At 40.8% G+C, this 27,717-nt stretch overlaps 1 protein-coding gene and 1 pseudogene across 14 annotated transcripts in view; one reads left to right on the top strand and one right to left on the bottom strand.

The window, feature by feature from the left end:
- The window catches only part of Luc7l2 (LUC7 like 2, pre-mRNA splicing factor), a 63,414-nt gene extending 36,684 nt beyond the window's left edge, over positions 1–26,730 (bottom strand). For 3 of the 14 annotated variants that reach the window (XM_048340304.1, XM_048340305.1, XM_048340315.1), the window contains exons 1-4: positions 26,176–26,578; positions 23,143–23,226; positions 7,806–7,876; positions 6,140–6,234 (exon numbers count right to left, since the gene is read on the bottom strand). In XM_048340304.1, the coding sequence (XP_048196261.1) occupies positions 6,140–6,234; positions 7,806–7,876; positions 23,143–23,180 (204 nt within the window). In that variant the 5' untranslated portion in view covers positions 23,181–23,226; positions 26,176–26,578. Of the gene's footprint in view, positions 1–6,139; positions 8,210–11,885; positions 12,480–21,218; positions 23,227–26,175 lie in introns of those variants that run through there. The other 11 variants (XM_048340306.1, XM_048340314.1, XM_048340318.1 and 8 more) reach the window with 9 other exon arrangements.
- On the top strand, positions 1,534–1,946 carry LOC125347205 (annotated as a pseudogene).
- Positions 26,731–27,717: the final 987 nt, after the last annotated feature.

Raw genomic sequence — 27,717 nt, 5'->3', positions numbered from 1 at the left:
TAGTGGCAAGAGTGCTTGCCTTGTACACATGAGGCCCTGGGTTCAATTCCCCAGCACCACATATACAGAAAACGGCCAGAAGTGGCGCTGTGGCTCAAGTGGCAGAGTGCTAGCCTTGAGCAAAAAGAAGCCAGGGACAGTGCTCAGGCATAGAGTTCAAGCCCCAGGAATGACAAATGAAACAACATAAATAAACAAAAACCAAGAGTAAGGCTAGGAATATGGCTTAGCAGTAGAGAACTTGCCTGGGTTCGTTTCCTCAGCACCACATAAACAGAAAAGGCCATAAGGGGTGCTGTGGCTCAAGTGGTAGAATGTTAGCCCTGAGCAAAAAGAAGCCAGGGACAGTGGCTCCGGCCCTGAGTCCAAGCCCCAGGACTGGCAAAACAAACAAACAAACAAAAAAAACAAGAGCAACAAAAACAAGAGCACAGAGGTTCAGGGACAGCGCCCAAACCTTGAGTTCAAGTCCCGGGACTGGCAAACAAAAAAAGAGCACCAGGCCTTGAGTTCAAACTGCAGTACCAGAACAAAAAGTAAGTAAATAAATAAATATTCAAGCTAGTGGCTCAGAGCTGTAATTCTAGCTAAAGGATTAGCCAGGGAAACTAAGAATGAGAGGATCGCGGTTCAAGTCCAGCTTGCATAGAAAAGCTTGAGAGACACCCCCGACCCCACAGCTGGGAATAGTATCATGTGTCTATCATCCTAAACTATGTGGAAAGCTGAGACTAAAAGGATCTTGCGTTTTCAGGTCAGCTCAGGCAGAAAAACTCACAAGATTCCATTCTCAATGGACATATCTGTGAGATCCATATGTCATTCCAGGTACAGTGACAATCATAAATATGAGTATCATGGACCAGGTCATCACAGGCAAAAAGTAAGATACTTTCTCCAAAACAGCCAGAGTAAAGCAAGGTATGACTCAACTATTAATATGAATGCCTGCCAAGCAAGAGTAAGACCCTAAATTCAAACCCCAAAACTGCAAAAATAAGTAAATAAATATTCTTGTTTCTTACAAAAAGTCTTAACTCATTCATGTTATTATTTTGATTTGTGCTGGGCATGGTAATAAATGCCCATAATAGCAGCACTATTATTATTACTGATATATTCCCATTTATAATCTTCTAATTAACTTGCTGTGTGTGTGTGCGCGCGCGCTAATACTATACTTGAACTGAGGGCCTCTATCTCTAGCTGAACTTTTTTGGTTAAGGCTGGAGCTCTACTACTAGAGATACACCTCCAGTTCCAGCTTTTTGTTGGCTAATTAATGACAGGGTTTCTTTACTCAGACTGGCTTCAAAACTCAATCCTTAGATCTCAGCTTCTGGAGTAGCTACAATTACACATGAGCTGCTAGTGCTTGGCTTTGTTTATTATCTTAATAATTAGTAATCCCTTTCTGGCGGTGACAACCTCCTCCTGAGAATACACCTCTGGCAAAAGAACTCCCTCATACCTCTCCTGAAGAAGAGGAAACACAAGGAGAAGCGCCTGATGCAGAGCGCCAGTTCCTACTTCATGGACGTGAAATGCCCAGGATGCTCTAAAATCACCACAGTCTTTAGTCATGCACAAAACAAACAGTACTTTTGTGTGTTAGCTGTTCCACTGTCCTCTGCCAGCCTACAGGAGGGAAAGCAAGGCTTACCGAAGGATGTTCCTTCAGAAGGAAGCAGCACTAAAAGCACCGTGAACCAAGATGAGTGGGAACCCGTCCCAATAAACATTTTGGATAAAAATAATAATAATAATTAGTAATGCCACATTAACGAAAGGTAAAGTATCAAGCAAGAAATTTTCACAAAAATGAATACTACACCAGGAGCCAGTGGCTCACTCCTTTAATCCTAGCTACACAGGAGGCTGAGATCTGAGGACTGAGGTTCAAAGCCAGCCTGGGCAGCAAAGTCCATGGACTCTTATCCCCAATTAAACCACCAAAAAGCCAGAAGTAGAGCTGTGCTCAAGTGGTAAAGCATTAGCCTTGAAGGGAAAAAAAAAGAAAGAAAAACTCAGAACACTGCCTAGGCACTGACTTCAAGCCCCAGTATTGGCACACACACACAAAAAAGCAAAGAAACAAAAAAGTCATAGTTCTGCAATTACAAGCTATTTATATGTAGGATGAACTATCATTAACAGTTAGTTCTCTTTAGTAATAAGGGTCATGAAGACTCATATTATAGGTGCTTTGCAGCATTTATTTTTTGGGGGGGGTTGTTCCTCTTGTGAACCGTTTTTATGATTTTTTTGTTTGGTTTTGAGATGGGATCTTCCTACATAGCCAAGGGTAGCTACAACTCTTAAAATTTCATGAAAATCTATTATCTAGTCTTCAAAACTTTGCTTAAGTTCTGAAATATGGTCACAATATTATATGTAATGATCTCACTGTCTATCAAGGCAACAAGAGAGAGATTTCTCTCCCAGTATCCTCTGCAGACACCTTTACAAGATCTTTGCCTGTTAATATAGGACATCATTACTTACTGGTCTCATTTTCTTGAGATGAGAAAAAAATGCTACTACTTGATGTTAATGCCTCATGCATGTTATCCTAACAACTTCAGAGGCTGAGATCTGGAGGATTTTCGGTTTGAAGTCAGTATGGGCAGAAAAGTCTATAGAGATTCCAAAAACAGTCAAGTGGTAGGAGCACCAGCTGAACTAGCAATAAGCAAGCAAACTGAGCAAAATTCAAGGTTCAGTAAAAAGGAGAAAAAAGAAAAAACAACCCTACCAATTGAGTATTTTTTAATCATACATGTTAAAATGCTTATTTCAATGATGTTAAAATTGCAAACAAGAATAATAATAGAAAAAAATCTTACCAAGCACTGGTGCCTCACATCTACTATCATAACTACTCAGGAAACTGATCAAGATTTGTCATCCTAGACAGACAAAGCCTTCTGACTCCAATAGCAAAAGCTGGAAGTGGCCCAGTGCTAGTGGCTCACAACTAGCTTCACAAAAGGCTAAGATCTGGCTGGAATGCAGTGGAGTGGCGAAGCATTTGCCTAGCAAGTGCAACTTCCTGGGTTCAATCACAGTACCAAAAAAAGAAAAGATTAAAAAAAAAAAAAAAAGGAGGGGAGGCAGGGGCTATATAATCTGAGGATCATGGTTCACAACCAAGCCTGAACAGAAAAGCACACGAAACTCTTATCTTCAATTAGCCATCAAAATGCTGGTCCTGAAACTGTGGTTCAAGTGCTAAAGTACTAGCCTTGAGCAAAAAGCTCAGGGACAGTGACCAAACCTTTAGGGACACACACACACACACACACACACACACACACACACACACACACACACTAAAATTCAAGGTGTGGTTCAAGCTGGAGTGCCAGCTATGAGGAAAAAAAGCTGAGCATGAGTCTTGAGTTCATGTCCCAGAACCAGCATGGCTCATACAAGAACATATGAGCTTGACCACACATTTGCACAGCACACACAATCTTCTAAATCTATCAGAAAGTTTTATAAGAAGCAACTCCAAAACCAACCATTCATTCTCTTTACTTAATATGATGGATAGTGGATCAAATGATATCCCAGTATTTGGGAGGCCAGGGCAAGAGAATCACCAGCTTGTGCTACATAGCAAAGACCTTGTCTCAAAAACATGTGTGAGGGACAGGGAATGTAGCTTAGTGGTAAAGTGATTACCTAGCATGCATGATGCCTTGGGTTTGATTCCTCAATACTACATAAACAGGTAATTAACAAAAGAAAACAAAAATAACAATTAAAAATTATAAGAAAAAAAAGATGTGTGAGGGAAGGTTGCATTTTTCTTTTATTGAGAATTTTACTGAGAATAACCCAATACATGCTAAGCAAGTACTCTACCACTGATCTACACATACCAGCCCTTATTGTGAGACAATTTCACTAAGACGTCGAGGCTGGCCTCGTGTTGGCATTACAGATGTACAGATGTGTGCCGCTTCAACTGGCTGAGACTCTTTTAACAAAATACAGTTTCAACTACAATAACTACAAGAAAAATGTCAGGGCTGGGAATATGGCCTAGTGGCAAGAGTGCTTGCCTCGTGCTTGCCCTGGGTTCAATTCCTCAGCACCACATATATACAAAAGGCCAGAAGTGGCGCTGTGGTTCAAGAAGCAGAGGGCTAGCCTTGAGCAATAAGAAGCCAGGGACAGTGCTCAGGCCCTGAGTCCAAGCCCCAGGACTGGCAAAAAAAAAAAAAAAAAAAAAAGAAAGGAAAATGTCAAGAGGTGTTTCCTACTGCATGGGACTTGATATTTTTCTGTTTGGAAGATGTTCTTAATTTAACTCTATCTATCAAACAAGAAGCTATTCATTTAGATATCGACATTGTTACTTAAGAAAATGCACTGGTTCGAAAAGCACTAGCTGGCAATCAGCTGAACGTTTAATCCTACTACCTTCCCATTAACAAGTGCATCTTTGAAGGGAAGCCACCTGTAATCATTTCAGCCGAATCCAAAAGTCAAGTGGCTTCTTTATTCCACTGAAATAGTTTCATCATGTTTTATCTTCTAAACTAAATGATACCATATGATCAACTAATATCTCTGCATAAAATGTAAATTAAGAGCACTAAATATTAGAACTCAGAAATCTTGATGAATTTTGGAAGTGGAGCTGTGGCTCAAAGTGGCCTTGAGCACAAAAGTTCAAGGACACTACCCAGGCCTGGAGTTCAAGCCCCAGGAACAGCATACACACAAACAAAAAAAGGAATAGAGATGAAATGTAAGTGACATTACACTCAAAGTAAGCTACAGGGATTTAGACATTCAGTGATGTTTTGCTCACTGATTCCAAATACTTGTTCAAACATTCCTGAACCCAAAATATAAACATTGTATAGTATCAACTGCTTCTGTATTCCAAATCAGTGTACTTTAAGAAAACAATTCTGGGGCTGGGAATATGGCCTAGTGGCAAGAGTGCTTGCCTCCTACACATGAAGCTCTCGGTTCGATTCCTCAGCACCACATATATAGAACAGGCCAGAAGTAGGGCTGTGGCTCAAGTGGTAGAGTTCTAGCCTTGAGCAAAAAGAGGCCAGGGACAGTGCTCAGGCCCTGAGTCCAAGGCCCAGGACTGGCCAAAAAAAAAAAAAAAAAAAAAGAAGAAAAGAAAACAGTTCTGATGCCCAGAAACAATTATGAAATTACCACTTCTGTTGTACAGTATAATAGGTGCTACAGTATTAATTACTGTAGATTTAAACCAGCAATTGGAACAAACATATTATAAGAAATCCAAATCTAAAGACCTGGAAAAATTGTGTTAAGTGAAGCATATCAGGCCAAGAGAGACAAGGGATGCATGTCTTTCCTCTTAATGTGGAAGCAAGAATTAGCTTATAAACTTATAAGTAAATACGTTGGGTGGTGTGGAAGTGTATTAACTGAAATATGGTAGTTTCCATAGGAGAACCAAAAAGTGCAATTCCTTAAAAAGGCAAAGTTCAACAAAAATACTGGGAAGGGGATACTTGAAAGAGGTGGGATAGGGTCAAGGGGAGAGGAGCAGACAAATGAAGAGGAGGAGAATGCAATCAAGAACTGCAGTCAAGAATTGTGCATCCGATGGGGCTGGGGATATAGCCTAGTGGCAAGAGTGCCTGCCTCGGATACACGAGGCCCTAGGTTCGATTCCCCAGCACCACATATACAGAAAACGGTCAGGAGTGGCGCTGTGGCTCAAGTGGCAGAGTGCTAGCCTTGAGCGGGAAGAAGCCAGGGACAGTGCTTAGGCCCTGAGTCCAAGGCCCAGGACTGGCCAAAAAAAAAAAAAAAAAAGAATTGTGCATCCTGCAAAATTAAGAGTTCAGGAAGAATTGGGTAGGGGAGGGATGGCTAAGATTGTTAAAAGGCATGACACTGATCAAGATGCATTGTATTCACAAACTGTTTTGTTAAAGGACAACTCCTTTGTACTACTTATAAAGAAAAAATACATATAACATTCAGCACACATTAAAAAAAAAGAAATCCAAATCTCCAATAAATGTTCAAAAACACCTTTGCTGAATACTTTGACAAAAAAATTAAGACTTAATCAAGTAGGTCACTTTTGTAGCATGCTTGTAATCAAATAATAGATTTAATAAATACGTACAGTTCCAGAAAGGACATCATGGGGGCAACAGTTGAGAAGGTGACTCTTGCAGACTCTGTCATCACTGAATTTTATTCGTTGACGAGTAGTATCTCCTGTAATAGAGAAAAGTTAATAACATTCAAGGTTAGACAACTGGGAAGTATTTATTTTCTGAAAGTCCTATTATCACTAGCTTTTTATGTGTGGCTATACACACATACATTTATAAATCAGCCCTAGAGGGATTAGTTTTTTTATATAACATCCTATAGAAAAACTACTTTAGATAACATGCAGTTCCAATATGTGTACTGTTTATGTAACTCAAATAGTCAAAGTAGAAAAGCAATGCATTCTGTTAAATAGGAGTATTCAAAAAAAAAGCATAGCATTTTAGATCAGGAATGGACCTTAAAGATTACCAAGTCCAACTCCATTATATTGCAGATGAGGAAACTGAGGCCCCCCCACCCAGAGGTTAAGCAACTTGCAGCAGACCCACTAAGAGAGTTTCTACTGATATATAATGTCCCCTTCTTGATAGTAAGCACTGATTTATTTTGTAATTATTTACATTAAAAACATAAAAGTAATCTTGCAAACATTGCATACACACTGCGAATCCCCACTGAACCCCAGACGCCATTTCTTCCACTATTTTGTTCCAGCTGAAGTGTCTCCCTTTTGCTGCTGGGAGGAGTTAGAGAGGGTAGAATAGCGCGTTTAAGAGCGTACAAACCTGGAAGAAGGACTTACACACCAGTCAAACAAAGGCACATTGCCTAAAAGAAATGTTAACTTTAATGCCTCCAAAAGGTTCCATACCTCCAAGTTTTATGTGGTCTGCACTATATTGCCAAACTAGGTACATTTAAATTCATCTTGTCTTCATACAAAATAATACAGCTCCTAAGCAACAATCTAAAAAGAATCCAACCTGCTTATTAAATCTGGCTATTTACTGGAAACTTTGTGGAAACTAAGAAAAAGAAAGGTAAAACTTGATGTAGTTATAAAATATGGATGCTGGGATTTTCTGGCTTAACCTCTTTGGAGAAAGAAGAAAAAACTTCTAAGGATGTTTCTTCTCTATATAGAGAGTGATAAGCCCTAAGAAATGTAGGTATTTTATCTTTAGCCTTAAATTTGTATCTTGATGAATGAAAGAAAACCTACTGTTGAATTACTGAGGCAAAAGCTGTTGAAGCAAACCAAGAGATTATAAATATCCTACAATTTATAAGATCCCCGGAGCACTTGAGCTCAAAAAACTCATCTAAATAGTAATTCGATCTCTTAATTTCTGTATTTCTGCATTTAAATAACAAAAGTTAAAATGTTACCTCTTCAATGTCCTTAACCTTGAAGAACTTAAATTCAACTAAACACTCTGGGGTAAGATGTTGTTCCAATTGTTTTAACTTAGTTAAGATTTAAAAAACACTTTGGCAACCAGGGTATATAATGTTTTTCAAGAACAATAATTTATAGATAAAATGACAGCTTCACAGCAGTTCAACAATAGGTTTTCTAGAGACTATTTGGTTTTAGTAGATAATCTATCTAGTGTTCAAGCCTGCTACTATTAAAAAAAAAAGTTACTTTGATGATCCTTTTTCCTGTTAAACACAACTGCTTTTGTTCCACATTCATTAACACATCTGAAAAGTTAGCAATAACTCACGGCTCGGCGAATGCGGGGCCTTTCTGACACTCCCTTGCAGACTGAAGTAGGCAGGCATAGATACATTGAACCTTTACAAATAAAACAAGGGGCCAGATTGTTCAGTTTGTATAGAATAGACTCTGCCAGCAATTTCAATACAGCATCTAGAAGTACATGTTGACTGTGAGGATTCTTGTATAGAAAACAAAAGTGAACAAAATCAGGGTGTTTTATGTATTTTTTCCATTTTTATTGTTTTGACACTACTGACTTAACAAGTGTAACCCCATACAAGATTATGACTGGCCATAAGAAAAACTCCAAGACTGGAATTGTTATAGGGTGGTCCTTGAATCAAGTAATGTTTAAAAAAAAAAAAAGTTCTGCTGGTGCTGATGGCTCACACCTGTAATCCTAGCTTCTCAGGATCACAATTCAAAGCCAGCCCGGGCAGGAAAGTCCATAAACTCTTGTCTCCAATTAACCACCAAAAAACTGGAAGTGAGGGGCTGGGAATAAGGCCTAGTGGTAGAGTGCTTGCCTCACATACATGAAGTCCTGGGTTTCATTCCTCAGCACCACTTATATAGAAAAAGCCAGAAGGGGCGCTGTGGCTTAAGTGGTAGAGTGCTAGCCTTGAGCAAAAAGAAGCCAGGGACAGTCAGTGCTCACGCCCTGAGTCCCAAGTCCCAGCACTGACCAAAGAACAACACCAAAAACAAACAAAAAAAAAAGTGGAAAAAAAAAAACTGGAAGTGGTTCAGTGGCTCAAAGTAGTAAAGCTTTAGGCTTCAGCAAAAAAGAGCTCAGGGACAGCAGCACCTAGATCAGAGTTCAATCCCCATGACCAACCAAAAAAAAAGTATGTTCTAAGCCATGTGCTAGTGAGTCACACATGTAATCCTACTAAGAAGGGCTGAGCTCTGAGGACCACAGTTCAAAGCCAGCTGGGCAATAAAGTCTGTGAAACTCTTATCTTCAGCTAGCTACTAAAAAACCAGAAGTGGAGCTATGGCTCAAATGACAGAGTACTGGCCTTGAACAAAAAGGCACAGAGACAGTACGCAGGCCCTCAATCAAGGACTGACACACACACAAAAAGAGTATGTTCTGGTAGGTAACAGAAGCTCTTGTCTATAATCCTAGCTATTCAGCAGACCAAGATCTGAGGATCCCCATCCCAAAGTCAGACTAGGCAGACAAATCCCAAAGACTCCATTCTCCAACTAACAAGCAAAAAAGGCTAAAAAATAGAGGTGTGACTCAAGTGGTAGAGCGAAAAAACAAAAGGCCCTGAATTCAAACCCCAGTATGGGAAAAACTGTAGAGAGTGTGTGTGTGTATGTGTGTGTGTGTGTTTTATCAATGGTGAGTGTCTCAAGCTCATGTCAGACAGATCTATGATAAGCTCATATCAGAATGTCAAATTATAGTAGAGTTTTTCCTTCCTAGCAGTGAAGAAAAGTAACTTATTTTAAATCTGTGCCCCAATTACTTTAAGAACTTTAAAGATGATAATTTTTAGTAGATGGAAAACAATCTTACATATCTAGGACTTCCCCTCTCCTTCTATTACTATGTAAATATGCTTTGGTAATGCAACAGCAGAATCATTTCAGTGCTGTTAATCTTACAGTTCAATGAAGTAGTTAGGCCTTAAAATAAAATTAAAATTCATAGAGTTTTAACTAATCAAACATTTCTTCCAATAGGTTGCCTTTTCTTAAGAAATCACATTAAATCTAATAATAAAGAGATATAGGTGCCCTGAAGGTACTCTATCAGGTAAAACATAAACAATTTCAAATGACCATAGCAAACAGTAGCCCTGATCTTTTTTTTTTTAATCCAGCGCTTATTTATGCCAAAGGTATTTTAAAATAATGTCTCATTGGGCTGGGAATGTGGTTTAGTGGTAGAGTGCTTATATAGCATGCACAAAGCCCTGGTTAGATTCCTCAGCAGCACATAAACAGAAAAAGCCAGAAATGGGGCTGTGGCTCAAAGAGGCAGAGTGTTAGCCTTGAGCAAAAAGAAGCCAAGGACAGTGCTCATGCCCTGAGTCCAAGTCCTGGGACTGGCAAAAATAAAGTATCATTGTAAATGAATAGGTGCTCTTTGATAACTGTAACAAACACAACTAATACAGCTATCAGATACTAGCCAAACAGAAATCTGTTTGGTGTGTTTTTTTGAGATACAGAAATAACCAGAGAGGAACTAGCAAGTAAGGATCTTTTATGGATATCTTTAAAGTTCTATTTAAAGCACTTAACTGTTCTGTTCTACAGTAATGTGGCTACATACTCGTGTAGTCTTTTAAAAATTATGAACTTATGTCATAAAAGTAAACTCTGATGAAGAATTTTGAAATAAATATATTGGTAATTTTAGTTTTTGTCATGATTATCTGGCCCAAACCGTGTTTTCCAAAAGAAACTAGGGAAAACAGCACTCATTAAAAAAAAAAAAAAAGAAAGAAAGGAAGGAAGGAAGGAAGGAAGACAGGCAGGCAGGCAGTCTACAAATGGGGGGAAATCTCTTTATAACACAAGGAATTATTTTACAAATTCTGTGTACTGTCTTTGGGTTTCCTGGTCATATAGCAATACAAAATTAATGTAAACTATATGAGTCAATTCCTCCAATACATTTTCTCTTACATCTTAAAATAAGTGGGAAAAGTGCTCTCTTGCACTGACATTGGATCCAAATCATAGAATCAAGTCTATTAGTAACCCTATCTGCTCTAGGCAATGGAGTTACAAAGAGTCTAAGATAAGCAGTCTATTCCCAAGGAGCCCATGAGTTTGCTACACAAATAGGACATACAAATGATACAAGGTACCATGACCTAGGTGCCAAACAGGTGTTTCAAATACGTACTTGGGATTTTTTTTCCCAGTCCTGGGGCTTGGACTCAGGGCCTAGGCACTGTCCCTGAGCTTCTTTTTGCTCAAGGCTAGCACTCTACCACTTGAGCCACAGAGCCACTTCCTGCTTTTTCTGGTTATGTGGTACTGAGGAATTGAACCCAGGTGTGCTAGGCAAGCACTCCACCACTAAGCCACATTCCCAGCCCGTACTCAGGAATGTTAAGACCAGAATGACTACCAAAGACTGGAGTGGTTGGAAAGGCATCAATACAATAAGCAGAAGCCAAAACTTGGAATACAGATAAGACTCAGGGCAAAGGAAGAAAAGAAAGAACATTCCAGTCTAGAGTATCTTTCACAATGCTTATAAAGGTATGAAGTTTGGGGAAAACAGTAAGTAAATCATATTTGGCTTTGGCAAATAGCTTCATGTATGAGGATAGCAAGGTTGGGGCCAGAATACCATTTCAAGTAAAATTTTATGTCTTAAATTTTTTGAAGTAATGGAGTAAGAGATTGGATCAAGTCAACAGCAACAAAATGTCCTACCCTTAAAAACATAGAGGGCTCTGTTTTATTTAACCTCTAAAATAATTAATTAGGGTCTGTATATAACTATAATGCCATTTTTAGAATTAGATATTTGGTTTAGAACTCTAGCAGGCAAAGGATATTTCATTTGAAGAAGAAGCACCAAAAGATAGATTAATACTTCTTATCAAGCAACCATTTTCAAAGTTACAACTTTTTCATCATCCTGTTTTGTTCAATTTCTTCATAGGTGCTATAAATTATACCCTTTATTTCAGAACACGAGCTGGATTACATACTATTTCTGTAAAGGTCTTTCTCCACTGTACAGGGCCTGACATTATTACTGAAGCAATAAGTTTCACTCAGAGACTATGAGCAGGCTAGTTTAAAAAGAAAGCTGTTTAAGATATACTCAATACTACTAGTCTCATAAGCCCTTTCAGTCTTTTGTGAGGGGAAAAAAAAAGCTCCGTTATAACTCTCAACACTGCCTTTTCAAGTGATTTATATGTCAATTTTAATAGTAATATAGAACCTTATCCTAGGTGGTATATGACATTGTGCATGCTATTTTCCAAATACCCAACCCCTACCCCTCAGCTTACCCACCCTCCCACACAAACGGCAAACCAAATCAACTTTCATAAGATTTAGGTGCTATTTTAAAAACATCAAAATTTTACTTTACCCATTCTCTCCGATGCTCCCTGTATTTTTTTAAGCTGTGAGTGGATGACCATGCTATGTGATCAACTGTGAAGGCTAAGCAAAAGTGAACTGAGTTTAGTATTGTAATTTCAAAAGAATCTTAAAAAGTTTGTAATATTTGACATTTAATGGTATGCAGCATCCTATCTTACTGCAAATTATCAGGCATTAATGCAAGCAATTTATAAAAGAGTAGAATTTTTTTTGTACAGAGTTATTTAACTCAGAGCTCAGCTAAAGAAAAACAAAAGAGGGAAGAGAATGCAATAGCACACAAAGCAATAGAAGACCCCCCCCCCCCATCTATATATGGGGACAAGGAAACCATGCCCTCCCATTTTCTAGTATGATGACAACCAACCCCTACTCTAAATAGATAGCTGGACTGGGTCAGACAAGCCCTTTCACTTTGAAATTATCTATACTTCTTCAGTAGAAAGGAAAGGTATAGAGCTAGAAAGAGAAGGGTAGAATTGTAAAACTTTGTTTCCAGAGACCTTGAGTTCACAAGCACAAAAACCTGTTCTCTATATTACCATTCCTTCGGTTAAAAGCTTCCAGTTGCCGGGTGCTGATGGCTCATGCCTATAATCCTAGCTACTCAGGAGGCCGAGATCTGAGGATCGTGGTTCAGGAGTCTGAGACTCTTATCTCCAATTAACCACCAGAAAACCAGAAGTGGCACTGTGGCTCAAAGTGGCAGAGCACTAGCTTTGAGCTAAAGAGCTCAGAGAGAACTGGTTCACACCTGTAATCCTAGCTACTCTGGAGGTTGAGATCTGAGGATGGAAGTTCAAACCAGGCTGGGCAGGAAGGTCCAATTAACCACCAGAGAACCAACAAAAAAGAAAATAAGAGCTCAGAGACAGGGCCCAAGCCAAGCCCAGGACCACCACCAACAACAACAACAAAAAAAAGCTACCGAATTCACATAATAATGAGAACTACACATAGACTAATGGTCAGTTTCTAATCTACTACAGGGCAGAGACATCTTAAGATGGATATTCACAGAAAATTAAGGTAAAGCAAGTGACTACTGGGGAGCCATCTGATCACTTGTACATTCTTCTCACACTTCTTCCATCTACCTTTGTTGTTCTTTTGGAATTCATCTATATGAATCTTCTCTAATTAAACTTTTTTTTCTTTTTTTGGTTGGTAGTGAGGCTTGAACTTTGGGCCTGGGCCCCAGCCCTGAGCTCTTCAGCTCAAGGCTAGGGCTCTACCACTTGAGCCACAGCGCCACTTCGGTTTTCTGGTGGTTAATTAAAAATAAGAGTCTCATGGATTTTCCTGCCCGGGCTGACTTGGAACCGTGATCCTCCTGAGTAGCTAGGATTACAAGCATGAGCCACCAGCGCCGCCGCCCCCCCCCCCCCCCCGCCTCTGCTGTAATTAAACTTTTTATTTTTTCTTTGAGACAGGGTATCACATTGTGATCCACGCTGGCCTTGTCTTTGCTATGCATGTAGCTCAACGTGGAACTCATAATTATCCTTTCAGAGCCTCACAAGCACTAGGATTATTATGTGTGTGCCATTATGCCCAACCTGTAATGATTTTAAGAATATCCATGGGACTCTTTTTTTTTTTTGGCCAGTCCTAGGGCTTGTACTCAGGACCTGGAAACTGTCCCTGAGCTTCTTTTGTGCAAGGTTAGAGCTCTACCACTTGAGCCACGGTGGCACTTGCAGCTTTTTCTGTTCATGTGGTACTGAGTAATCGAACCCAGGGCTTCATGCACTAGGCAAGCACTCTACCACTAAGCCACATTCCCAACCTCCATGGACTCTTATTTTCAACAAACTACCAGAAAGCTGAAAATGGAGTTGTGGTTCAAATGGTAGAGCTCTAGTTTTGAGCATAAGAAGCTCAGAGACAGTGCCCAGACCCTGAGGAGTTCAAGCTTCAGTACTGGCAGAGAGAGAGAGACAGAGACAGAGACACAGAGAGAGAGAGACAGACAGAGAAATAGATAAGAGAAATAAAGACAGAGGAAAAACTAGGACACAATCTTGGTAGTAGGAGAGAAAACTTGTGGCATCTCTAATAAGAGTTAACAGAATAGTAGTGATGGAAATGTGAGAATAGAAATACTAAAGCAAGACTTTATTTTTTTACTTCCTCCTCTAAATGTACCATCTCTCAATATACAAGAAAGGGTCTTAGCATCTATCAGGGATCAAAGTCATATTATTTCTAAGAGTACTGCTTTAGGAAATCTGTCAAAATTACTTCTTAGAGTTGAGAGACATTAGAAAAGCCTAGACAGTTAAACAGTACTGAAGTCCTAAAAGTAGTTTATACAGAATTTAAGATATGCACAAGAAATGTACACACTGCCCTATTATGTAACTGTACCCCTTTTGCACAACAACTTGTCAAAAAAATTTTAATTAATAAATTATTAAAAAAGAATTTAAGATATGGTACATAAAAAGTTGACAGTCTGCTACATTTATTTCAATACTTACTTGCAGAGTTGCAAGTCTAATATAGTAGTACTCATAATCTGGTTTATCTGGTGCCTTCCATCATCCAGAATTTTCTAGATACAAAATTATAAGTAATGAAAACATTCTTGCTTTGTTTTGAGACAGTCTCACTATGTTGCCCAAGTTGGCCTAGAACTCTCAAGCTCCTTGCTTCAGCCTCCCACATGTGCACTACTACATCTAGCTTAAAAGCCATCTTTGACTATAGAGAAATAGCTAAAAATAACCAAAGATACCTGAGTACTATTAAAAAAAAAAAAGACAATCTCTCTTCAGCTGGTGGCAGCTAAAAATAAGCCAAGGAAAGCCTTTCCAAGTCAAAAATCAACAAATAAGCAACAAATAAGAGGAAAGACATGAGAATATCAAAAGTCACAGGAAACAGACAACCTGATGATAGTTAAAATGAACAACAGATTACCATGAAGGAGACATGAACCTAATAGTGTGTCACACTAAAAACAAATTCACAAGAGCTGTCCCTGTAGAGGGATTTGAACTGTGAAAGAGTACATAACTTGAGGGCTGGGACTATGGCCTAGTGGTAAAGTGTGTCTCGTATACATGAAGCCCTGGGTTCGATTCCTCAGCACCACATATATAGAAAAAGCCGGAAGTGGCACTGTGGCTCAAGTGAGAGTGCTAACCTTGAGCAAAAAGAAGCCAGGGACAGTGCTCAGGCCATGAGTTCAAGCCCCAGGACTGGAAAAAAAAAAAAAAAAGTACATAACTTTTATTTGTAACAATTTCGTCTCTTTAAAATCTGACAGAAAAAAATACACAAAGTACTATTTATACATTCATATAGGTGCTTGTCCTTTGTATTTTATGAAACATTCAAAATCAGATTTGTCTATAACCTGATTCACTGTTAACCTCCAGTGTCAGACTATCACTTAACAACAAACAACTGTTGCCAGGCGCCGATGGCTCGTGCCTGTAATTCTAGCTACTTAGGAGGCTGAGATCTTAGGATCACTATACAAAGCCAGCACAGGCAGGAAACAGCCTCCTAAGTTGGTAATCACCTTGAGCAAAAGAAGCTCTAGGACAGTGCCCAGGCCCAGAGTTCAAGCCCCAGATTGGACAAAAAATAAAAAATAAATCCCAATTCACCATTAGATTTTCTGCTCTTTTTTTTTTTTTTTTTTTTTTGGCCAGTCCTGGCTCTTGGACTCAGGGCCTGAGCACTGTCCCTGGCTTCTTTTTGCTCAAGGCTAGCACTCTGCCATTTGAACCACAGCGCCACTTCTGGCCATTTTCTGTATATGTGGTGCTGGGGAATCGAACCCAGGGCCTCATGTATATGAGGCAGACCATATCCCCAGCCCTCTGGCTGTTTTCCATATGTGTGGTGCTGGGGAATCGAACCTAGAGCTTCATGTGTAGGAGGCAAGTGCTCTTGCCACTAGGCCATATTCCCAGCCCAGATTTTCTGCTCTTTTTAAAGGATTATTTAATTACAGGGCAAAATGGTAACAGGAACAAGTAATTTTTAAAGGAAAGAAGGAAAAAGGAAAGAAAGAAAAGAAAGGAATGACTAGGATAACAGCAATTTGGGATACTAAGAAAAGTAGTAAGACTATTTTTACTCTCAATAACTGCTATACCCCATATTATCTCAACCAGTAAGCACAAACAGCACTGAAGGTGAACATTCCCCTCTTAACACCAAGAGGCAAATTAACTAAACACAGATATTTCTCGGAATACTAACACATGGTTTCTAAAACTCAAGTCAATAAACTCTCTTCTAGCAAGCATGCTCTGCTATGTTCCTGTCCACAGTTCAGAATTATACTCCCTCCAGAATTTGTATTCTAGGGCTCTTTTCACATTGCCACTGTGGAATTAATTGATGATATCCTGCAAAACTGGTCCCTCATGCACTGAAAGACTAAGGGAAAGTGAAAAATAAAGCTAAACAAGTCAATTTTACTCTCTAGCAATAGCCTGCCATAGGTTTGTACTTCTGACCAGTCATTTCTACACTAAAAGGGTTGGGCATATTCAGTTCCAAGCATCTTTCCTCTCACACAAATACCTAGAAGACTACTTTCCAAAATATGACATCACATATTTGGGATATCAATATGATATCAACAAGATATTTTAAATACTACTCAATAAAGATTTATCATGGATGTCAAGCAAGAAGCTCTCACTCTCATTTGACAACAGTATCTATTTAATATACCTGACAATTTTTAACTTTTAACATACAGAATACTAGGTGGCAATAGTCTATTTTTTATAAGACATTATTTTGTTTTCATTTCATTTATTTTATGGTGACAATCTACATTTTAAGGTTGCCTTCCCCCCCCCCCGCCCCCCAGTCCTGGGCCTTGGACTCAGGGCCTGAGCACCATCCCTGGCTTCCTTTTTGCTCAAGGCTAGCACTCTACCACTTGAGCCACAGCACCACTTCCGGCCTTTTCTGTTTATGTGGTGCTGAGGAATAGAGCCCAGGGCTTCATGCATGCAAGGCGAGCACTCTACCGCTAAGCTATATTCCCAACCCCACAATCTACATTTTAAAAACTTAATTCTTTAGAAAGTTAGTTGACCAAAAAGAAACCAAATTTAAGGTGAAGCCGGGTAGGTGCTGGTAGACTCACACCTGTAATCCTAGCTATTAGGGATGCTGGGACCTGGAGCATGAGAGTTCAGAGCCAGCCCAGGCAGAAAAAGCTCCCTAGACATTATCTCCAAAAAGGACGGCAAAAAGCAAAATGGACATCTGGAGGTGTGGCTCAAGTGGTAGTGTCAGCCCACCCTGAGTTCAAAATCCAGTACGGGGGGGAAAGGGTAGAAAAACATTTATCTAGAACAGTGTTTCTTAAACTTCCAATGGGCATCAAATCACTTATGTAGCTTTTTTTTTTTTTTTGGTAGTACTGGAGTTTAGAGGATTTCTTAAAACACATCGCTGGCCTTCATTTCCAAAATTTGATCCAGAAGGTAGATCTAAGATTTTAATATCTAATAAAATTCCAAATAAGTTGATAAGTTGGGTGTTGGTGGCTCATGCCTGTAATCCTAAATACTCAGGAGGATGAGATCTGAGGATCACAGTTCAAAGCTCACCAAGCAGGAAAACCATCTGTGAGACTCTTATCTCCATTTAACCTAAAAAAAAAAAAAAAAAAGCTTCAAGTAGAGCTATGATTCAAATACCTTAAATAAAAACAGCTCAGAGGGGCTGGGGATATGGCCTAGTGGCAAGAGAGCTTGCCTGGTATACATGAGGCCCTGGGTCATTTTCCCCAGCACCACATATACAGAAAACGGCCAGAAGTGGCGCTGTGGCTTGCTAGTCTTGAGCAAAAAGAAGCCAGGGACAGTGCTCAGGCCGAGTCCAAGGCCCAGGACTGGCCAAAAACAAAAAAACAAAAAAAACAAAAAAAAAAAAAAAACAGCTCAGAGAGCTCAGAGACTGCTTGAGTCATGCCCCAGGACCAGCACTTAGAAATCAAAGAAAACCTCAGGTAATGCTGAGCTTACTTACTATCGGGAACACAATGACCTAGAACAGTGATTAAAGATTTCAGATAGAAACTAGAGCTGTGACTCAACTGCTAGAGCATTTTAGCCCTAAGCAAAAAAGCTTAGGAAAAGTGCCCAGGCAGGCCCTGAGTTCAAGCTCCAAGACTGACTCCTCCATCTAAACAAGGCTGCAAATAGTATTTTAGACACACACACACGCACACACATATATTTAAATGGGCATGCATGCCTGTATTCCAACTAAACTTTTTTACAAAAATAAAGGAGCTGGGGCTGGGAATGTGGCTTAGCGGTAGGGTGCTTGCCTACCTACCATGCATGAAGCCCTGGGTTCGATTCCTCAGCACCACATAAACAGAAAAAGTCAGAAGTGGCACTGTGGCTCAAGAGGTAGAGTGCTAGCCTTGAGCAAGAAGAAGCCAAGGACAGTGCTCAGGCCCTGAGTCCAAGCCCCAGGACTGACAATCAATCAATCAATCAATAAAGGAACTAACTCAGGAAACTGAGATCTTAGGATCATGGTTGGAAGCCAGTCTGGGCAGGAAAGTCTGTGAGATTCTTCTGTAGAATTAACCACCAAAAAAAAAAGAAAGAAAAGAAGAAGAAGAAAAAGCTGGCAAATGATGAACAAATGCAGCAGGGGTACTCATTGGACACTATGTTGAAAATGAACTATACAACTTGTGGGTAGGGATGGGAGGGAAAAACTGGGAGAGAGCCAGGGTAGAGGTGACATTGTCCAAAAAAAAAATGCACTCATTACCTGACTTATATAACTGGAACCCCTCTGTATATCATGTTTATAGTAACAATAAAAAATATTTTTTAAAAAACTGCTAGAAGTAGAGCCGGGTGTTAGTGGCTCACACCTGTAATCCCAGCTACTCAGGAGGCTGAGATATGAGGATAGCAGTTCAAAGCCAGCTTAACCTCCAGAAAATCGGAAGTGGCACTGTGGCTCAAGTGGTAGAGCACTAACTACACTAGCCTTGAGCTGCAGAGCTCAGGGACAGCACCCAGCCTAGAGTTCAAGACCCACAACCGACCCCCCCGACCCCAAAAAAAAGCTGGAAGTAGAACTGTGGCTCAAGTGATATGAGAGAACACTTAATCTTGAGCAAAAAAACTCAGGGACAGTGTAATTATAAAATAAAAAATAAAATGAACGCTTACATGCCTCCAAAAAATCAAGGAACTAACCTTTCATCTAAAACATACCCTTTCAAATAACAGAAAAAGGGTAAACTGACAGAAGAACAGAATAAAATACAGAACTAGGTATAGTATAAATACTAAACAATAAATATCCAATCTCTTCTTCTAAAGACCTAATGAAAAGCAAAGGTTTTGAAAGTTTAACTCTAAAAGAAAAAACATCTACAGAAATCTGGTCTCAAGAAAATAAAAACACATTCAACAGACATGACAAAAGATTCAGCACAGGGCTGGGGATATGGCCTAGTGGCGAGAGAGCTTGCCTCGTATACATGAGGCCCTGGGTTCGATTCCCCAGCACCACATATACAGAAAACGGCCAGAAGTGGCACTGTGGCTCAAGTGGCAGAGTGCTAGCCTTGAGCAAAAAGGAAGCCAGGGACAGTGCTCAGGCCCTGAGTCCAAGGTCCAGGACTGACCAAAAAAAAAAAAAAGATTCAGCACAGGCAGCCAGTTAAATTATTTTCACATTGAGTGAAATAGGTCAAATATCAGTTATGCATGGCTCAACTAAATTAGGACATGGATCAATACTGAAATAGAGTGGGTGTTTTTTTTTTGGGGGGGGGAGGTGTTTTTAGGGGAAAAAAGCTTTAAAGATTTCTCTGGCCAATGGAAATAGCAAAATATGACATTCAGGTGACTGAACTACATACATACAACTACAGACAATGGCTTTCTGATTGCTCTGACATACTTATTTTTGGTGCCAGTATTGAGGCTAGAACTCAAGAGCCTGGGCAGTCTCAAGCTTTTTGCTCAAGGCTGGCACTTTATCACTTCCACTTCCAGCTTTTTGGTTGTTAATTGGAGGTTAAGAATCTCATGGACTTTCCTACCTAGGTTGACTTTGAACTGTAATCCTCAGATCGTTGTCTCCTGAGTGGGTATGATTACAGCTGTGAGCCACTGGCTCAGCTTCTTTTGACTTTAAGTCCTAAGCTATTCAGTTAAAATAGAAACATGATGCCATAGACAAATTCAGAGTTTTACAAACTACTTTTCTCTACATCCTCAATAATCTTACAAAATTGATGCATCTATTTTGGCTTTATCTTCCAGTTTCTACCACAGCAGCTGCTAGGACACGAGAATCTAAAAAAAAAGAACAAGAGCCAGCACAGTAACACACTGCCTATGGTCCTAATTACCGCGAAAGCTAACCTGGAAGGACCACTTGAGCCAGGAATTCAAGAACAGCTTAAGCAACATAGCCAATCTCACTTCAAAATACATAAATATCCAAAGAGAAACAGAATTTTTTGACAGGTGCTGAAGCCATAAGATTCCTGTCATAAATTAAAAAAAAAAAATTTCACTTTGTGCAGTTCAGGCTGACCTGGAACTCTCTATCCTGAGAGTGCACTACCATACCCAGCTTTGGAATCTTTTTTTCCCCCCACTACTGGGATTTGAACTCAGGACCTTACAACTGCAGCCGCTCTACCACTTCAGCCTCCCATTTAGCCTCCAAAGTAGGTGGAGATGACAAGCACCAGTTTATTAATATAAGAGCTTCAACTTTTTGCCCAGGCTGGTCTCCAACCACATTTCTTCCAGATCTCATTTCCTGCCTGAGTAGCTGGAACTACAGGCATTAGCCTCTATATCTAGCTTGGAATCTCATATATATTCTCTCTCTCTCTCTCCTCCCCCCTTTCTTCTTTTTTTGCCAGTCCTGGAGCTTGAACTCAGGGCCTTGGCACTATCTATGAGCAGTTTTGCTCAAGGCTGGTATCCTACTACTACTTGAGCCACAGCTCCACTTCCAGTTTTGCTTATGTGGTTAACTGGAGGTAAATGTCTCATGGACTTTTCTTGTTAGGCAGGGCTGGCTTCAAACTGTAATCCTCAGATCTCAGTCTCCAAGTAGCTTAGACTACAGGCATGAGCTACAGGTACCCCACTGGAAGCTCATTCTCTCAAGTAGTAACTGTTCCATTTATCCTAATCTTGCCCACTGCAGTTTTAAGCTATCTGCCTTTTTCAATTTCACTGCTTATCTGAACCTTTAGTAATTTCAAACAGCAATGCTTATAAGAAACATCTGCTACAGAACACTGACTCACTAATCCAAGACACATACTTGCCTTTGAATTCTCCATCTCGAACATGAAAATCACTCCAAGCTGGCTTCAAACCTCAATCTTCAGATCTCAGTCTCCTGAGTAGCTAAGATTATAGTTATGAGCCACCACTATGTCCTCACATTCTACCTCAACTAGTACAAAGCATTTATTTGCCACCTAGACCTTTAACAGATGCACAAAATAAATTTCATTCCCATTCAATATTTTTTTAACCTGAAATTTTGCCTTAGAAACACAGCTTAGGTCAGGAATGCTAACAACTGTAGTGTCCAAGGTACACAAGATTCTTAAAAGTTTTTTTATTGTCTTCTGGCCTGCTGTGCAGATGGAAGTGTTATTCAGAGTTCAAAATGCAAAATAGGGAAAAAATTCATATACTCTGCCCTACTTACAAAGAACTCTCAATGTTTTAGCTATGACTAAAACAATGACAAAATTAAATAGTACTGAAACTCAGAGAAACTGTTTAGCCTTAAGTATACTAAAGTTTCTTAATTTCAGGAACTTACAGACCTAAACTAAGATACACCCTTTCCACTAAAAATGAGGGCCTGTATATTAAAGGTTACGCCTCCTTCACTTAATATGAATGATACAATTGGAATAAAAATGGCTTACAGTTGACCAAGAAATAAATATGGTTTATTATGTTAATGACAGAAAATTGAGAGAAAATGTATTCAATGTTCATGATGAGTCAAGGAACACAGAATACAATTAAGATGGTTTAATCAAGAAGATCCACTGAAGAAAACACTACTTCAATTGACTCAATCATTTTTTCACAAAGACAGAAATGTTATACTGGCCTACAAATTAAAAATTAGGTGTCATTAAATTTATTTTGAAAACACCTAAACTGCATTTTCCTAAGTATCTCCTAAGATGAGCATTCTTTCAATTTTATATTTCATAAAACTATCATGCACAATATAACTGACATAGTAGTCAGCAGGGCTACTATAATTAATATTCTCTATTGACTGAAGAAGTTATCATATACAGCTTAAAAGATGATTGTTAAAGAAAACCAAAATTGTCTAACAACTTTAATGCTATATTTTTAATCTATAGGTTGATTTTTAAGGGCACACTTGTCATTTCTGGTTCCACTTAAAGCAATTAAGAGATATGAAGCCCTAAAAGCAATTTTGTTACTTATTTTCTAAATCCACATCCTAAGGCTACAGAAATACTTCACTGGTATAGGGATTGCCTAGCCATGTGTAAGGTCCAGGCAAAACACATACACATGCACACCTCAGTTTTAATTCCTCTAACCTGCACTTTCCCAGGCATTTCTGGAATCAGGACCATTTGTTATGGTAATTAAACTATGTTGCTAAATGATAGTTTAGCAATTAATTCAGCCTAGTCAAAATGATCACAATCTATGAGGGCACTGGTTTCCTTCAACTATCACATAATTCTCAAAACATTTCTTATTTTTCTGTGTGGCTTGGATCTTTCCCTCTACCAAATGGAATATGTTCAGGGAAAACAAATTATCTTTCTCTCTCCTATTAATGCTAATAACTAAAACAGAAGGGTACTTACAAAAGTGCAATGAATCTTAAACCTAAGAGAAAATAAGAAACTAATAATTAGTATCTACTTATGCTTCCTCCCACCTGAAAATCTTTATATATTTTCTTTCCAACATTTTTTAGAATAACATAACAAATTATTTGATTTCCCATATAACAAATTACAGATTAAACTTGAGGCAAAGAAGGTTATATGACTTACCCAAGATTATAATTAGAGACCAGGTCTCCTGAGTCTCAGCCCAGTGCTCTTTTCCTTAGCCCATGATGCCTTATCAGAAAAATCCAAATACAGTCAGACCCCCAGTTACATGGGTATGAGTTACACTGATTCACATATACAAACTTTATATAGTGTGACCAATGTTTCAACTCACGCGGTACCCTGCTTCCATTTATGCAGTATGCCAGGCATCGGCACGATTTTCAGTGGCACACAGGCGGTTGCCACCACCAGGGCCCTAGGCAAAATTGCAAAGAAGGCAAAGTTTGTCTTTGGCCCTCCCACCTCCCTTATGCATTCTTCTCCCACCTCCTGGTCATCCCCCTTCCCAACCTCCCAGCACCATGATTTTGTCCAAAGCCCCCCACCCCCCACTCCTACCACTCACCCAGGACTATCCTTGCTGGTAGTGCCCAGTGATTTTAAAATTACCTCTCCATTTCCCTGCCACCATAATTCCTATTCTTAATGACCCCGATGTAGTGTAGGTATCTACATGATTAGCTAATTTAAGTAATTCAAGATAAGGCACATTTAAATAATATTCAGCTTTCCAAGGAATTTAAAAGGGATTTAATTAAACTCTGTTGAGAAGGGAAAGGGAAGAAATCTTACTGAAGAGGAGGTAACATTTTCCCAGCACCCCAGGATTCCTGTACCACCTTAGACTCTTCCACTTATACAACAATGAAACTTGAGAGAATCATTACCACCTTGAGCCCTACTACCCAAAAAGAGTGTGGTTGCTTTATAGTCTCTGGGATTTAAAAAAAAAATAGAAAAACAAAAGCAAAAAACAGAGCTTCTTTTAACACGCCCCCCACCTACCTTGCTTTTCCATCTCTTTCCCACCTCGAGTCCCTCATTTCCAACTTAGTGCCAAAGACACCCAAACATCTTTCCCCGTAAGCTGCTCTTGTGTCCAATACAAGGCTTCCCATTATATGGTTTCAAATTACATGGGGTTATTCAGTGATGTATCCAATATTCACCTATCCCTGGATAACTTGAAATTGGCTGTATGCTAAAAAAGAATATCCTAATTATTTAAAGGCTCTGAATTATGAAATGAAATAAAATATGTAAGTTCATTAAATCTCCAGTAAGAATAAATGTTCTGACTCTTCTCTCATATACATAATCTGAATATCTAAAAAATTTCTATTTTAATTCAATTTCCTTGAAAGTGACATGTTTCTTATGAACCAATACAGCAGAAAAAAACTAATCATTTCCACTAAACCCTAAACTCATGAAAGTTCATTCATAAATCACTGAGGTTTTGAAGGCCAAAATTAAAAAATAATCCAGTAACAAAGAGACACAAAAAAACACAAATTCTAATTCAGCTTTCTACTGGACTACAGAGACATATATACATATATGCACATACATATATATGTAGATATGTTTTCAGCTGTGCAATACTAGAGTTGCCTAGTTAGAAATTTACCAGGGGACAGAGACCTTACTCCAACTACCCACCCAGAACAGTAACAACAATCTATGCATAAAATATTAAAAATGGCATCATCAGGATTGAAAGAATCACATAAAATATACCTTAATGGCTTCTATAATTTCATTACAACATTGTCCTGTTAAGATCCTGGATGAAGCCCTTTCCCAATACCCTCTCCCATATTGGAAGGCAACAATATTAAGGCAAGCTGCAGGTATGAAATGATAATCCTTACCTAAATGTAAAAATGGTAAAAGATTTTCCATTGGCTCTGTGTGTGTGTGTGTGTGTTTTACTGGAGATGGAGCCCTGGGGCTTTCTTTGATTGTGCTAGGCAAGAGAGCTCTGCTCTACCACTGTACTGCATCCCCACCCTTCCAGTGACATTTTTAATCAATGTTAACTTTCAAGGGTTTACTATATAAACAGAACTTCTTTTCTTCCAAGTCTTTTCCTCCTCCATACACAACAGCAAATAGGCTTGCCATCTACATCTGTGTCTATGTTCGATGGAAAGTTCCCAAGCAGGAGGGTATTTGTTAAAAAACATTAATACTGAAATGTCATTATGAATATGCATTTCTTAAAAGACTTAACTGAAACGGATTTATCTATTCACAGACTTTATTGCAAAGTACTCAAAGACCAACTGTTATCATCTAAATTTAAGACTGTCATCTCCTAAGAAAAATACAATTCAGAGTTGAGGGGGAAAAAGTATTTAAATGGTTAAGAAATTATTTGCCTGAACAAGCAACACAGATAAAAGATTTGGCTTTGTTTGTAAGCACCTGACTAGAGCTTTTCCTCCGTGTTAGTTTTGATTGGAACTTAATGCCAAAAAATAACACCACCTATTTCATTTAGAAATTCTCTTCACAACAAAAGATAACACAGTACGTAGCAGCCTTCCATACAGATTCTGACCTGAATAACTAAAAGGCCTCGTTTCCCTAAATTCTCGTTTGCTGGGTATCACATTTCCAAAATAGTTCTGCTTGAGGAACACGTACGATTTGTCATTATTTGCTGAACAAAGCCTCTATTAAACTGTCTAACAAAATGGAGGTCTCTCGGAAAAACAGGCCTTAACATTTTTCTTTCCACAAAATGGGGCCAAACACACCCACTTCAAGAAACCATGGTTTGGGTCAGATTTTTCACCAAAATGGTAGATGGTGTGGGGCAAGAATGAGCATCTCTAGGATCCGGTTAGTGGGGTAAAGCTTTCCTCCAAACCCAGGATGGCGGGGGAAGGGGGGAGGAGGGCACCTCTCCCCCCACTCTTCTGGATTCTCTGGGGCACTGCCGCAAGGGAGGATCCCAAAGATCCGCGTTAAGGAACTAAATCCCGGTGCAGAGGCTTCAGCAATCTGCATGTACCTAATCGGCGACAAAACAGTCCGCCAGACTACGCAAGAGAGACGTGGGCCTAGCCACTCCGGTCAAGTCAACATTAAAAGCACAAACTCTTCTTTCAGCCCCCAGGCCCCGCCTCGCCCCCATTGGCAGCAGTTCCCGCCAATCCGAGTAGTCACCGCCCCCAAACCCGCCTGCCAAGCTCCGATTGGACGGGACGGGAGCCCGGGACCTCGTGTTACCAATCTACGAGCCCCTCACTCGCCACAGGCGCGCGCCCCGTAGGGCCGTCAGACCCCTTCCGTCTCCGTCGCCGCCACCGGGCCCATCCCCTCCCCCACCCCCAGGGCTCTGGCAGAGACTTACCGTCCCGGGAGGTGCCCATCAACTGGTCCAGCATAGCGCGCATCTGGGCCTGCGCCGACATGGCGGCGGCGTAGCGGGAAGACGGGCGGGGGTGGGGCGCAGACCGGGCCCTGCCGGGCGGGGAGGGGGAGGGGGAGTAGGGTTGGGGAAGGTGAGGTGCGGTCTCGGTGGCCGCCGCCGCCTCAAGGCGTGCTGAAGGGGAGCCGGAGGGGTGGCGGGAGAGTCCGGGCTGCGCTCCTCACGACGACGTGTACGTGGAAAAACGGCAGCCCCTGAAAGCCACCCTCGCGCCCTCGCTCTCCGTCCGGCTCCCGGGACAGGAGCGACACGGGATAAGCAAGCTCTTGCGTCCAACACCGCCACCCTCCAGAAGCCGTCAGCCCCCCCTCCCAACTCTGACGCTGCTCGCCACCACCGTCGCCGCGGCGGGAGCGCGCACGCTCTTCCGCGCTGCGTCGCTTCCCGCGGGGCCTCCACCAACAGGCGTCCAACTGTCTCCGCTCCGCCCGCCCCGCCTGGGAGGGTTCCACCCTAACGGCTCTCGAGCTCGTGCACGCGCGCGGCGTCCGCCCCCCCCCCACGTCCCCAGATCTCGCGAGAATACGTTCTTCAACCGTCACCAGTGTGGGATCTGCCCCTAGGCGCTAAACGCCGCTGCTGTCAGCGCAGCCCCGGAACCTCGAGCTGCGCGGCGTTACGCTGATGGGGGGCGGGGGGAGGGGGGAAAGGGGGAGGAGCAGATCCCAAAATGCCCGAGTCCAAGTAAGTAGCGTCCGTGCCCGAGGGTGCGGGCGGTTCACAGTGTCGGTAGCTTACGGGGGTATAGTCCTCCTCGCTGTGGGACCGGCTGGAGTCGGGGCCCACGGCGGCCTCGTGAGCGCCCTGAGCGGGGCGCGTGGTCCGCAAGTTACACCTGGGCTGGGCACCCCACCCACCCCGCCGGGGCAGGGTGGGCCCCAGCCCGTTCCCATCCGTCGTTGCCTGTTGGACCGGGATGAAAATGGACCGCGAATCTCCCAGCTCCCGCCCTGCACACCGGGCCGCACGCAGCAGTGGGGGCCATCGCTCGACTGAAAAATCCAAGCAAAAGTATGAGGACTTGAGTTCAAGGTTCAGTCCCAATATTTTAAAAAAGAAAAAAAAAAAAGCATGAGACATAAGTATTTTCTATGGTGGTAGGATTCTTTGTCTAATAATTGTACGTGCATTAGGACTTTAAATTCCTAGCTAATAAACGATAAAAAGCTAAGGTGAATCTGGGCACCAGTGGCTCATGCCTGTGATCCTAGCTACTCAAGAGATTGAGATCCGAGGATCACAATTTGAAGCCGGCCCTGGCAGAGAAATCCATGAGACTCTCCAGTTAACCACCAAGAAAAAACCAGAAGTGGAACTGTGGCTCAATTGGTAGATCACTAGGCTTGGGCAAGAAAAAAAACCCTCAAGGACAGCACCCAGGGTCAGAGTTCAAGCCCTAGTACTGACACACACACACACACACACAAATCATAGTTTGAAGATATTTATAATGTATGTTGGGAA

Source organism: Perognathus longimembris, chromosome 2 (assembly GCF_023159225.1).
Source record: "Perognathus longimembris pacificus isolate PPM17 chromosome 2, ASM2315922v1, whole genome shotgun sequence".
In the NCBI taxonomy this organism is placed as follows: domain Eukaryota; kingdom Metazoa; phylum Chordata; class Mammalia; order Rodentia; family Heteromyidae; genus Perognathus; species Perognathus longimembris.
The sequence above is the reverse complement of the archived record's forward strand: the minus strand, read 5'-3'. Positions and strand labels throughout refer to the sequence as shown.